This window comes from Symphodus melops, assembly GCF_947650265.1.
Source record: "Symphodus melops genome assembly, chromosome: 6".
Classification (NCBI taxonomy): domain Eukaryota; kingdom Metazoa; phylum Chordata; class Actinopteri; order Labriformes; family Labridae; genus Symphodus; species Symphodus melops.
In genome coordinates, this window is record NC_136696.1 from 26,957,864 (window position 1) to 26,972,299 (window position 14,436).

The 14,436-nt window shown below is 42.0% G+C and overlaps 1 protein-coding gene across 12 annotated transcripts in view; it reads left to right on the forward strand.

Moving 5' to 3' along the window:
- LOC306825530 (uncharacterized protein) overlaps positions 1-13,817 on the forward strand; it is a 35,371-nt gene extending 21,554 nt beyond the window's left edge. For 5 of the 12 annotated variants that reach the window (XR_013779282.1, XR_013779283.1, XR_013779284.1 and 2 more), the window contains 4 exons: positions 5,280-5,640; positions 10,992-11,033; positions 11,678-12,301; positions 13,655-13,817. Coding sequence is in view for 7 of the 12 variants with exons in the window: in XM_079346328.1 (XP_079202454.1) it covers positions 5,280-5,340 (61 nt within the window). In the remaining 5 variants the exon portion in view is untranslated. Of the gene's footprint in view, positions 1-5,279; positions 5,641-9,178; positions 9,257-10,967; positions 11,034-11,677; positions 12,302-13,654 lie in introns of those variants that run through there. The other 7 variants (XM_079346331.1, XM_079346325.1, XM_079346330.1 and 4 more) reach the window with 5 other exon arrangements.
- Positions 13,818-14,436: the final 619 nt, after the last annotated feature.

Sequence of the window (14,436 nt, forward strand, 5' to 3'; positions counted from 1 at the left end):
CTCCTGCACGATGTCTAACTCTCACAACGACATGCATCGGGAATGATTCAGTACAGAAACACTGCTCGCCAGTTTCTTGCTCGTCAGACAGAAGTTTGCATGCAGCATTTTTATGTGAGTAATTCCGACACACCGCGTTGACATATAAAACAAACTACAAGCCCGATTTTTTTCAGTGAGTTTTGAGTCAATGATAGTTTTGTGTTTTGGAGTGGCGTCTGCGTTGAAGAATCAGATTTCAAACCCAGTCCACTTGTCTGGACCTGCTGCTGCTGCTGCTAGTACCGCCGACTGATTGTTTGAATGTTCGACGTATAAAGCGTACAACCTCTTCTGACAAAACACAGAACTGAAAACCGGGTCACTCTTTTCAATAAGGAGCACAAATATTGCATCATGAGTGAGAAATGGGAAACGAGTGGGTAGTGAGTACTTCCTCATGGCCTGCATGCACGTGTTGTTCATAGTTAAAGGGGAAAGATCGACTCGTTAAGCAGTAGTTTAGTGAGTAACTTTAGATGACTTGATGTGAGGCGTCATGCTGACTCACTCAGACAAAAGGAGGAAGTGACGTTTAGCTGATGCTTCAGTTCGGACGTCTTCTTTTGCATCTTGTTTAATTTCTTACAGCTATTCTAAAAGTGGACGATCTGAATTTGTATTTCCTTTTTTCTGTATTGTGATTTTTTTTTTTCCATGCATGTGAGTCCAGAGGACTGAGGAGGCGACAGCACCTGGTGTTCAGTGGATTCTTACCGTGATGACTGCAGGTACGACATCCGATACAGAGGCTGTTTTCCTTCTTGATAAACTCATTTTAATTGTTTCAATTTATGTAACAAAAAAAAAAAAAAAAAGATTCAAGATTGTTCAAAGCAGTGAAACAACATAAAAGCAAAACAAAGGAGATGAAAGATAAAAACATTTGGACAAAGCAGTGAAACATAGACGTGTTTATAAGAGAGGTGGGTCTGAGGCTGCAGGCGGGCTCGTGCGCTGTCGACAGTTCTGATCTGGACTTTAAATCTGTTTCTGAAGGTGATCAGTGATGTGTCTTTAAACAGGAAGTGAAAGCGGCGGCGCCAGGATTCAGGTGATGTGACGCCTTCTTGTTCGATCGTGTCGCTGCACTTTTTGGGGGGCAGAAACTTCCGGAGGTGAATTCATTTGTTCCCACTCTCCTCTCTGATGACGCCGTTCTCATCAGAACGTGCGAGTTCACAGTCACACACGTGTAAGAGATATGCATTTCCTGTTATTTGTGTGCCGCCACCTGTCAAAACGTAAACACACACACACACACACACACACACACACAGAGAAACACACACACACGTAAACACTCTCCTACACTCGTCATGGGACTGATAATAGTTTCTCCCGCTGCGTCTGTCACTCCAAGGTCAAAGACTTGTGACCTGCTGATTGGACGAGCAGATTTTCATTCCGTTGTTAAAAAGTTTGACGTAAAATCTTCGACGTGTAAAAATATCTGTAAGAAAGGAAAACGTCTTTTACGTTTTCATCGAAAGTTGAAAATGAGGACAAACACTTTTCCTCTCCTTCGTCTTACAGTTAACCCACAAATACTGTATGTAGAAACGCACACACACACACACACACACACACACACACACACACACACACACACACACACACACACTCTTTCATCAGGAATACAGAATTTCACAACTAAATTGTCACTTGTATGCTGACGCACTCGTGCTGACACTTAATGACTCATTCTCACACATTGTCTTTTTTTTCTCCTCGTTCTCTGTATACTGTCACACACACACACACACACACACACACACACACACACACACACACACACACACACACACACAGATGGACACACACACGGTTGTCACTAAACCAATCTCCTTTCTTTTTATGTTATTCAAACTTTTTTCAAAATTTTGCCATATGGTGTCAACTTTGATTCACATTTTCAAATAGACACACACACACACACACACACACACACACACACGAGTTGAACTGGAACTTTTAATATCCTTTTTTTTTTTTTTACGATTTATTAACTTGAAAAATTTTTAAAAAGTTGCAACATTTTTTACTTTTTTGTCTGTTTTTTAAAGAAACTTGACGGAGTTGATTCAAAATGATCCACATGAAGAAAATGTGTGACGCTCCGTCCCGGCTCGGAGAAACACGTGACATTGTTCTGTTTTACAAAAAAACTAAACTTTAAAGTCGGATGCTCGCAAACGAATAAAAGACAATAACAGTGGAAGCGCTTGGTTGGATGTTTTAAGAATAATCTCCACAAAAAGATTCATGTTTCTGTTGCCTGTTGAGACAAGAGCACAGAAATAATACACACGTCCAAATCCACTTGATTCATCTGAGATATTCAACGTACAGAAATCAAGCTGCCGGTAATTTTTCAAAGAAGTTCACCAGAAAAAGAGCGCTCATTATTTCTCTCCTTCCTCCGATCTGTGCATTAAATCTGATCCCTTCTTTAATCCCTCCTGACAAAGTCAAACATCTCGTTCTTCCTCGACTTCCTGACCTTCGGCCCTCTCAGTCTTTTTCCCCTGCTCCTGCTTTTTTTATTTATTTATTTATTTATTTTTAGTGATCATGGCTTGAAAAACTTTAATGGACTGTTGCGTGTGCGTGTGTGTGTGTTTCTGTGTTTGTGTGTGTTTGAACGACACACACACAGGGCATGCACTTAGGCCCCTTGAAAAGTCTGTGATGAGTGTGTCTGTTTCCTGGAAGATGTTTCCAGATGTTTGTTTGTTTTTTCAGTGAAGGGGCCTAACGCTCGGCGAAGCTGTAAACAACAGTTTCCTGTGACTAACTTCACCTTCAGATGACACTTTGAAAGTATTTAAACATGCCTCTAAAATGTAAATTAAGTGTTGAATTTCCAGGATTTCCCCTTTTTTGTTTTTGTTTTATCATTTTTCTCCCATCTTTCTGATAATCCAAGCGCTGACCTCTTCGTTTAAAAAAGCAGAAGTAGAAGAGCCTGCAGTTCATCGACAGTCCACTTGAGTCCGGCCGCAGACATAAACTGTAAATATAAACGGACAACGCCTGAGTGACGTTCCCGTCTGTTCCTGCAGGGGGCGCTGGAGGCTCATCGGCAGCAGCCGCCATGTTGGAAATCCTGTTTTTAGCCTCACTTTGAGTCAAGCTAACGACAGGCTAAGAGCTGGAGCTGAGGCGCCTGTCAATCATACCAGCAACACACCTAACTCTGAATAACTCTTTTAACTTATATTATATTTTTTAATAACTCTTAAAAAATATAACTAATATTTAATGTTGATTTGAATTCGGAGCAAGTAAAGAAATGCCACACACGCTACAGCATTTATAGCATAAACTAGTTTACGATGCCCGCCCCTAGATGGGCCCTTAAAATACATCCAGCTCAACATAAACATCAGTCAGCCATTTTGTCTGTGAGCACTCCTTGGGTTTGCATTAGAGATATTCTGCTGAGATTAACTGGTGGAAACCTGTTGTGTCACGAGCTTCCTGTTCATTCACAGTGCAGCTTCGTCCTTTCTGACAGTGCAGAGAAAAACACACCACAAAGAAATCAAATCAACTCAAACTCACGAGCAGTCAGACTGTTGTTCAGTCCTTTTTCATGTCATAGAAACAGACTTCATGAAGAGGATGCGTTTCAAGCAACGATTATCCAGCTTTGCTTTTCTACATGTTTCTTTGCTTTGCACCGAAAATCCAAACATACGAGACATGAACTTTTAAAAACACGTGTGCGCTGCAAAAAGTCGTCTAGTTTCTGGAAAAACAGATTTCATTCAAGACATTTATTTTAAGCCACATTTCATCTTTCCTTATTTTTTTACTAAATACCTTCTTCATAGCAGAGTTTTTTACACACACACACACGTCAGCTGTCAGTTTTGTATTCGGTTTTGGGAGGAGATTTTCAAGCCTGCACATTTCAACCACAACAACAACACGGCTCAAACTCAAATCCAAGAGTGTGTTTGTCTCATTTCTAATTTCACTGAATATATAATCCACAGTCACCTGATTTAAACATCTTATTTCAAGATTTAAAAAAGAAAAAAAAAGGCCTGAGTTTCTCATTATGAGTAAAAGAAAAATATATATAAACCCATACACACACACACACACACACACACACACACACACACACACACACACACACACACACACACTCTGTGAGGGTGAAGTAAATCTTTCTGCTCACATCTCGTCCCTCACATACTGAATCAAAAAATAATAATTGAACAGACTCAGAAGTCCAGTTAAACAAAAGAAGAAAAACCAAACATCCCCTGTATAACAAGAGACAGCTAAACCAGTGTCTGCACTGGGAGGACTGGTATCACTGGGATTCATCAGCAGTATTCTTATAAGAGAACATAATTAGAGATTGATTTAAATCAAGTTTTCTTGGAAGATCTTGACAGAAAGTGAGAAGATACACCGAACACACACGAAGGATGAATTCCCTCTTCTTTCTTTATATTTACGCAAAAAGCCTCTGAAACATTTCAGCCTCACGGCTTCATCTGGATTTTTTAAAAACCAGTGTGATTGTACAAGAAGAAGAAGAAGAGTGTGTGTGTGTGTGTGTGTGTGTGTGTAAATATCAAGTGAAGAGAACATAAAGTGTCGGATTAATCCTTGTTAAATCCACGGTGAACTCTTTTTTTTTTACGTCACTGACTGACTTCGGCGGCGTTTAATTCAATGTTCCAAACACGAGAGTCTGAATATATTTGGCGTGATGGCGAGTAATAAAAGTGTGGCAGGATGTCTGACGTGTTCTTCTTCATTTACACGTACGCGACTGTTCCAGTGTGTGTGTGTGTGTGTGTGTGTGTGTGTGTGTGTGTGTGTGTGTGTGTGTGTGTGTGTGTGTGTGTGTGTGTGTGTGTGTGTGTGTGTGTGTGTGTGTGTGTGTTGCAGCACATGCAGAATCACTCGTGCAGTAAAAAAAGGGAGCTGTTAGCAGTCTGTCCTTTTGGGCCGGGGGAGTTGACCAAAGCGGGGCCACCGACAGTTTGTGTCCCGCCCAAACAGAAGCTGTGCCCCTGATACCTGCACGCACACCGGCTGTCTCTCTGCTCATCACATCAGAAGTGCATGCATGTGATAAATACTTAACACACTTCTTCATGTGTTTCATTCTCATGTAATGATGACCCAGTGTCGATGTGCAGTCATGCCTCTTTGAAAGTGTTTGTACCCAACGTTTTTACACACGTCTTTTTTTGTTTTTGTTTCTAAAGGATCATAACGGAAAGAAAAGGGAGACTAGCCGATGAAGCGGAGAAGAACAACAAAGGCTGAGAGGAGGAGGAGGAAGAGGAGGAGGAGGAGGAGGAGGAGGAGGAGGAGGAGGAGGAGGAGGAGGAAGAGGAGGAGGAGGAGGAGGAGGAGGAGGAGGAGGAGGAAGAGGAGGAGGACGGGAGGACAGAGAACGAGAACGCTTGGGATCAACCTACGCCTTTTTTTTTCCAGTTGAACCACCAGACACTCCTGAAAGCCAGGGCAGTTTTTAGTGGGACACACCCACCCCCCCTTTGTCCTCAGAGCCGGAGAGAGAGAGAGAGAGAGAGAGACGTCCCAGACACGTCCCAGACTGGGAAGGTAAATGGGTGTGAGTTTTGACTGCTTGAGTGTGAATGGGATTTATTCCAAGTGAAAATAAACCAAAAAATTGCAGGAAAAGTTTCAACTTTTCACTGTAAAATCAGCAAACGAGTCGACATTAAAAGATTCACACAGAAAGCTTCGATGGATAAAAGGTAGAGCAGACTGGCTTTAAGTCGAGGCGTTCGCCCTCAGTGAATCTGTCCGGAAATATCAGAAAAGAACTTAAACTCTGCATTTAATTGAACTCAGTTTTTCATCTGCAAAAAAGAAGGGTAAATAAAAGAGGAGGTGGAGGAGGAGGAAAGAGGAAATAAAAGGTGGAGCGAGAAAGAGGGAACATCTGGTCAAGTATCAACAAGCCACAACTGAATGATCTCAGAAAAAACCTGAAAAACTTTTAACCCCACGTGAGCTGAAGAGGTAAAAATTAAAAAAAAGCTCCAGCAGCACTTGTAATATAACGGTAAATTTAATTAAGTGCATGCCCAGCTCCAGCTGCTTCAATAGAGAAAGATATTTATAAAAAGGCACGCTGTTATTTCAATCAGGACGTCGGTTCTGTGTGAATGAGATTAACTTTCTTTTTTATTAATTTGTTCACATAAGATGTGTGTTCGTCACGAGAGCAGATTCTGCTCACACACCATCACAGCTGCTCACACGAGGCCTCGATGCAGAAAATGCAAAAAACCTCCCATGTAGAGGCTCGCCCACATTTTTGATAAATAAAAGGTTTATGGACTTGAGCTTGAATATTTCTGTTCTCGTCATCTGACAACTCAGAGTTTTTGTTTTACACTGCAGGTCACACCTACACACTCACACACTGCTGACAGAGACTGCTGAGTAACGAATCCATCACAAGCAGCTAATCCAATCCTGCACCGCAGACCAAGCAGCGTGAGAAACTCAGGGTTAAGTGTTTTGCCCAAGGACGCGTCGGGCGTGTGGCTGCAGGAGCTGGGGATCAAACCCTCGACCTTCTTGTTGAGAGAAGCCGCCCATATAATTAAAACCCAGGTTTCAGTGAAGATAAGATGAAGTGATACTTTATGAATGAAAAAGTGAAGAACTGTAGCGCACAAATGGAAACAGGATGGGAAGATCAAAACAAATCAAATGTATAATACAGAAGAATATAATTATTGATTAGAAGCTGTGAGTTTTGTAAACAGCAGTGTCAGAGCGGGATGATATGACACCATCAGACAGATGATGTTTAGACTCACAAAGCGAGACGACAAACATCCAAAATGGACGTCTTTCTTCATGTGCAGAAGAAAGACAGAGCAGAGCGCCGTGCGTCCTGCAGCATCTGAAACCTCAGAGAGAGCGAGCGGACAGAGACGGGGAACACTCTAATGAGAGTCCATGTTTTATTCCTCTCTCACTTAAAATGTTTAAATCTGCTTTAAACAACAAGTCGTAAGTTAGGATCTAATCAGGGGGCCAACAGGGTTCCCCGTGCACAGCATGTACGTCTACGGTGTGCACGGTTGGATCATACCTCACACCCGTGGTGCTGGGTGACCCTGACGAGGGGAAACACGTCGTTCTCTCACATCAAAGACAAATATAAAAAGGAAATAAATAGATAAAGGTGCAGTAATTAAAATGTTTCCAGATCCAGAGAATTTGCATTTTTACCAAATCCAAATATTTCTCAGTCAGAGGGAGCGTGCAGGATGATCTCGTCTGCATGCTGCACCTGTGCACACACACCTCTGTGATGGGAGGGAGACGCAGAAAACACACAGGAGGAACTTTCTGTTTAAGAGGAGGCAGAGAAATGTAAAACCTCACCCCGGAGTTTTCTTGATTTCATCCCACACTTTGATTTCTTTTGACCTGAGTCTCTCGTCGTTGTTGAGTTTGTGACGCTCGGACCTGATTTGAGATCTTCTGGATTAAACCTGTTGAGTGTGTAATCTGAGATGTGAGTATATCACAACAGCTTTGTTTGAACTGGTTTAAGAGATGCGTGCAGGCTTCAGATTCTGGACTTGTTGTGCTGTGGTTTCAGTGTCTGATGTGGTTTAACTGTTCACATGGTGAGAGTGCAGGAGAGAAGCTCAGTGTGCTTTTAGAGTGAGGTTAAAAAAAGGCAGCGTGCAACTTAAAACAGTTTCCACGGTCATGAACAATAAGATACAGAAATCAAATCTTCTCGCACACACACACACACACACACACACGCACACACACACGTGATGAGGAGAGGGTAGTAAAGCTCCCTGCATTAGACACACACAGTTGACCCCCTTCCTGCCAGAAATGCATCTCTCATGTTAACCCTTAATAATTGTGTGTGTGTGTGTGTGTGTGTGTGTGTGTGTGTGTGTGTGTGTGTGTGTGTGTGTGTGTGTGTGTGTGTGTGTGTGTGTGTGTGTGTGTGTGTGTGTGTGTGTGTGTGTTTGTGTGTGTGTTCATTCACTGTCAGTAGCGTCAACATAGTTTGCTGTAGAGGAAATAATTCAGTGATTATTTAAAGAGAAGAGGTGAACTTTTAGAAACCTGACCCCCGGAGTTCAGCCGTCCTGAAGAGAGAGAGAGAGAGAGAGGGAGAGAGAGAGAGAGAGGGAGAGAGGGAGAGAGAGAGGGAGAGGGAGAGAGAGAGAGAGAGAGAGAGAGGGAGAGACAGAGAGACAGAGAGAGACAGAGAGAGAGAAAGAGGGAGAGGGAGAGGGAGAGAGAGAGAGAGAGAGAGGGAGAGAGAGAGGGAGAGAGAGAGAGAGAGAGAGGGAGAGGGAGAGAGGGAGAGACAGAGAGAGACAGAGAGAGAGAAAGAGAGAGAGAGACAGAGAGGGAGAGAGAGAGAGAGAGAGAGAGAGAGGGAGAGAGAGGGAGAGAGAGAGGGAGAGAGAGAGGGAGAGACAGAGAGAGAGACAGAGAGAGAGAGAGAGAGAGAGAGAGCTACCGAGCGCATCAATGAAAACAATCTGTGCAGTGGAAGCTGTGAGAGGAGGTGATGACGACGCACTCCTGTAAATCGAGCTCTGCACAACGTTTTATAAAGTTTATAATTGGTGTCGTTGTTCTCAAAGCAGGGGCAACATTATTTCAACCTCACTTACTGCACATCGATTTGTCCTCTTAAAGGAGTGACCGGTGTTTTTTGTATTTTACAAGCTTTAGTATGAAATCACTGTGTGTGTGAGCCTGACGGTGAAATATCAGAAATCCTTGATTGATCCCGGCGTTACGGTAGCTCTCAAACACAAAAATAGGAGGGAAAAAAAACCTGGAATAAAATCCAAAATCTAAGTAGAATAAACAGAAATGAGGTCGGAGATTCAGACACAACAAATGCTTGTAAAAAAATCATTAAACTCACAAAGGAACCATGTGACATGTAAACACACACACACACACACACACACACACACACACACACACACACTGCTGGGATGTTGTCGAGGACTCTGGGAGTTTGTTTGGTTTGTCATCTTTTCTTTTGTTTTGTTTGTGTCAGTCAAATTCTCACATGAATAATAACACTTTTTATTTATGGCCGCCTTTCACCTCCCTCAAGGTCACTTTACAGACACAGGAAGTAAAAAAAAAACAGGAAGACAATCAACATGAAAACAAAAAGAGCAGACAGGGAGAAGGATGCGCTCAGACAGAGTGAATGTAAAGAGGAGAGTCTTGAGGTGTGACGTGAAGGTTCATGTGACGGAGGGTTTGTCGAAGGCTCGAGACCCCGTTGAGGAAAGCATTGAGGCGAGGAGGCAGGGCGGAGGGTCCGAGAGGAAGTGCAGGAGTGAAGGAGACCAGGAAGGTAGAGAGGTGCGAGGTTTATTATTATTTCTTATTTTATTCTGAAGCACAAAGAATCTGAAGAATAATAATCTTTGTTCAAACTCAGAGAGTCGGATATTTGATCAATATTTACAAACAAACAGGTGCAGCTTCGTCTGGATAATAAAGCACATAAGGCTCCGTGAAGAAGACAGTGATATCCAGCTTGTGTGTGTGTGTGTGTGTGTGTGTGTGTGAGGCACTAACACAAATTTAGCAAGAAGCTAGAATTTAATAAAGATGAAGTCAAATTGTAAAAGTGTTTAAAACATGTCAGAAAACACACTCACACACACACACACACACACACACACACACACACTCACACACACACACACACACACACACACAGTTCTAACGTCTGGAGCTGCGTGTCTATTTATCAAATGACTCTTTTTTTTAAGAGATAAAATAACACCAGTCATGATGAAGTTTCTTTGAATATATTTCATTTCATGTTTGATTTGTTTGCTCGTTTCAGCGTTTTCTCTCGTGACACTGAGACAGAGTCCGTGAGCAAAACAGGAGCAGGAAGAGGAAGAACACGTGTCACACACAGGATGCAGCTGAAACAGAATAAGATGGCCGACCTTCTTTCACAAATCAAAAACAAATCAACAACACCGACAGAAAGAAAAACAGAGGAACTCAATGTCTTCATAATTGAACGTAACAGATTCTTTAAAACTGAATAATAGTTGATTCAAGGTGTGTGTGTGTGTGTGTGTGTGTGTGTGTGTGTGTGTGTGTGTGTGTGTGTGTGTGTGTGTGTGTGACTTCTGTCGTCCAAATTAGACAAACTCTGTTTTTATTTGATACGACCTCTAATATCTAATCAGAACAATTCAAAGTGTCTCCTGTTACGTTTGTGAGGAACGAATTAAAGGACGATTTAAAGAAGGATTTAAAAAGCTGAAGAGAGATAATCGAGAGACTCACTGTGACAGAAATGCTTCTTTAAGGCTCGGACAATAAACACACCTCACGTAAAAAAAAAAAAAAAAAAAAGACACAACACAAAGTGGAGACATTCAAAGAGGACGTTTAAAAACAGCAGCTGCTAAAAGAGGGCTTTATTTGATTTAGTGCAGGGCGGATTTGGTGTAGATGGGTTTTTCTGACAGAGGGACTTCGTATGGGGGGGGGGGGGGGGTCCTGATCAGATTCAGATTCAGACATTTGTATTTATTCCAGAAGTTTCTGAGCCTGCAGAGTCAACAGGTCGCGTTTGTTTCTTGAATTCGTAGAGAACGAGGAGTGATTTTAAATGTTTACGTTTCTCTCAATGTTTTCAAGAAGAAGAAGAAATCCTTTTTTAATCTCTCTCCTGTTTCTCTCATGCTACACACACACACACACACACACACACACACACACACACACACACACAGATGACATGGAGTGAAACGTAAAGTTTTGAATGTTAAACCTCGTCATCTTTAAAACCTTACAGACGTGAAACTGAAAAAGTTCTTTCATGTTTTTACATCCTTTTCTTCTCTTCTGATTTTAAACTGGAGCTCCTCTCGTGTCCTCAGGCGCAGCTGCTGTCCACGCGGGACCGGACAGAGGGGCTGAAACTAAAGGTGTGTGTGTGTGTGTGTGTGTGTGTGTGTGTGTGTGTGTGTGTGTGTGTGTGTGTGTGTGTGTGTGTGTGTGTGTGTGTGTGTGTGTGTGTGTGTGTGTGTGTGTGTGTCAGTGTGTCTGTGTGTGTGTGTGTGTGTGTGTGTGTGTGTGTGTGTGTGTCAGTGTCTGTGTCAGTGTGTGTCTGTGTGTGTGTGTGTGTCAGTGTCTGTGTCAGTGTGTGTCTGTGTGTGTGTGTGTCTCTGTGTGTGTCAGTGTGTGTCTGTGTGTGTCTGTGTGTGTGTGTGTCTGTGTGTGTGTGTGTGTCTGTGTGTGTGTGTGTGTGTGTGTCTGAGCTAGTCTTAAACACAAATCTGAATTCCTTTCAAAAATGTGAACACAGTGTCGAGACATTAATCAGAACATAAAGACAATAAAAAATTAAAAACCTTAAACATGAGAGTGTTTGAGCATTGTTGATGCTTTCTGCATGATGTGTGTGTGTGTGTGTGTGTGTGTGAGTGTGTGTGTGTGTGTGTGTGTGCTTGTTTTTCTACTTCCAAATCACAAAGCAGAATGTGTGTGTTTTTTCTCTCTGTGTGTTTTCATTCAGTCATCGTGTGTGTGAGTGTGTGTTATTAAAAAGAAATCTATTTCTGTGTTACAGGATCAAAAAAGAACGTCAGAGCGGCCAACACGAGAAACACACACACACACACACACACACACACACACACACACACACACACACACACACACACACTCACACACACTCACAGGTGAGTTACATGTTTCCTTTTAAATTTTCTACAAAAACCAATCGAAGCAAAAAAAAAATCCTGAATAAATGAGCAGCGTGTCAAATACATAAAGACAGAAATTACATTTTCAAATAGTTACTCACTGATTAGGAAAAAAATACATCATATATAAATATTATATAAATTAATTAAAGTAAAATAGAATTTAGAGAGATGAGAAAAATGTTAATCAGACCCATTTAAGTTAAAGAGCAAGTATAAGTCTGTTTCTTTCATTCTTAGAAAAATAAAAAAGAAGATAGTTTTATGAATCTCTACTTTTTCACACACACAGACAGGAAGATGCCATGGAGGGAAATGTAAAGTTTCTTGAAGTCTTTGCATGAATTTAAGGGCTGAGATGTTTCTAAATAAAATGCAAAGTCACTAGCATCCTTTTCTTCTCTTCTGATTTTAAACTGGAGCTCCTCTCGTGTCCTCAGGCGCAGCTGCTGTGCACGTGGGACCGGACAGAGGGGCTGAAACTGAAGGTGTGTGTGAAGCTACAATTCAATAATCCACTATATTGTCAACTGTTGGAAGTGACGCTTCCGGACCTGTGTCGTTTGTCAGATATCGTTATATGCATTAGACATTTGTGCAAGGAGCTGCCAGCTTTACGATGTGTTAGAGCAACGTGTTGTCGTCCAAGCACTTCACGTGCAGACGCTTTTTTTTTTTTTTGCAGGGACGAAACTTGTTGTGTGTTTCTGCTGTAGAAAAAAAAAAGTTATCGACTGTGCTGTTTGCTTTGTTACAAATACTTTGTAGAAATGGTGGATAAATGGGACGAGAAGTGCTGAAAACAAGAGCGAAAGTTTTTACTGCTGGGTGGACTGTCGTGTGTAAAGCACAGTGTGTGTGTGTGTGTGTGTGTGTGTTTATATGTAGCTCGTAGAGATGTGAAAAAGCTGTGTGTGTTTGAAATGGGTTTTAAAGACTTTAAGGGGGTTTCTCTGTGTCGCCGTCCACTCGTGTAGTTTCAGCACCACAGAGGTGGACAGCGACACACGGAGAGGGCACGTGCGTTTTCTCGTCAAGTGTGTGTTGAACTGTACATTTCCAGGGAAAGCATTACCAGTGTAAATGTGGATTTATTTCCTTAAACAGTGACTTTAACGCAATGATTCCCGTGTCTTTATATTTTGTCCTCACAGAGAAGAAGCTGCCATGTTGTGACTCCTTCTGCTCCTTTATTTAACTTTTGCACGCGCATCAACTCTCTTGTAATGCACGAAAGTACACGATATAAAATGGTGTCATTTAGGACTGAAGGCAGCAGACGGGACAGGTTATAAGACACATTTCATCGTCTAATGAAAGATCGTTTTTAAGGGTGTGTGTGTGTGTAAGGAGAAAACAGGGCACGTGTTGACTTTGATAGGGTCGAACAAAGAGTGTGTGTGTGTGTGTGTGTGTGTGTGTGTGTGTGTGTGTGTTTGCTTAGAGGAGGGGGCAGAAACCTAAATGTGAGAGATGTTTTGTGTTGCAGAATTTAGGGGAGGTGGAGTACGTGTGTGTGTGTGTGTGTGTGTGTGTGTGTGCGTGTGCTCGGGTGTCGATACTGGGAGGAATAAACACACTTCTTGTGTAAACAAAACACACCAAACTCAAGTGAGAAAAGGGGAAAATAGAGAGGTGTACATTTTTGGGGCAGTTGTTGCAAAAGCTGGAAACTAAAGAAAAAGTCGTGCAGTTTCTGTTCATTTTGAGAGGCGGCTCGTGAGCTGAAATTATGTTTGATTTTATTTATTTTTAAAAAAGGAAAACACAAGTCAGACTTTTTTCAAAGAGTTTTAAATTGTTGTACGCGACTAAATCATTTTTTTCTTTTCTATTTTCAGCTTTTTCGCCGACAGGTGAAGGTGGACTCTCAGAAACGTCCCCAAAATTTATTTATATTTGAGGTCATAGTTTTGAACACACTGTGAGACCAATACACACATAATGTCACGTCAATTGCTGGTTTACTCTCCACCTAAAAGCTGTGTGTGTGTGTGTGTGTGTGTGTGTTAGAGAGAGATGTTTTTTTAGTATTAAAGTATTTGCATATTTTTGTGCACTAAAACGAGGTCCCTGTAAATGTATTTTCATCGCCCACTGAGACCAGATTGTAAACTTATGTACAATTATTCCATTAAAAAGGACATTTCCTAAATGTATTTTCCTAATGTTTCCTGTAAATGAGAATCATCTGGTTACATGTACAGTTAATTTCACTCTCTTTGATATTGACACACAACTTGCTGCTCCTTGCTTCCCCTCTGTGTCACGTTTGCTTCGATCTCTCCTCTTCTGTCAAAAAATGCGAACAGCTGCGTGATGACTGTCAAGCTTTGGACACATTTTTATACTCCTGTTCCTCCGCCGAGTACGTGTCAGGCTTTGTTTTGTGTAGCAGAGTCTCGGTTTGTCAGAATTTCATGTTTAGTTGTGAGTGAGTGTGTGTGTGTGTGAGTGTGTGTGTGAGGGGAAAAGAGAGGCTGGCAGCATGGCGGCAGGAGGGGGGCTGGATGTTGGAGAGTAAAAAAAAAAGCCACCCTGGGTCGGAGACAGCAAACACACAGCTGGGGAGAAAATTGTGACAGCTGCTTGTGCTGAAACATGCAGCGCGTGCATGCATGGA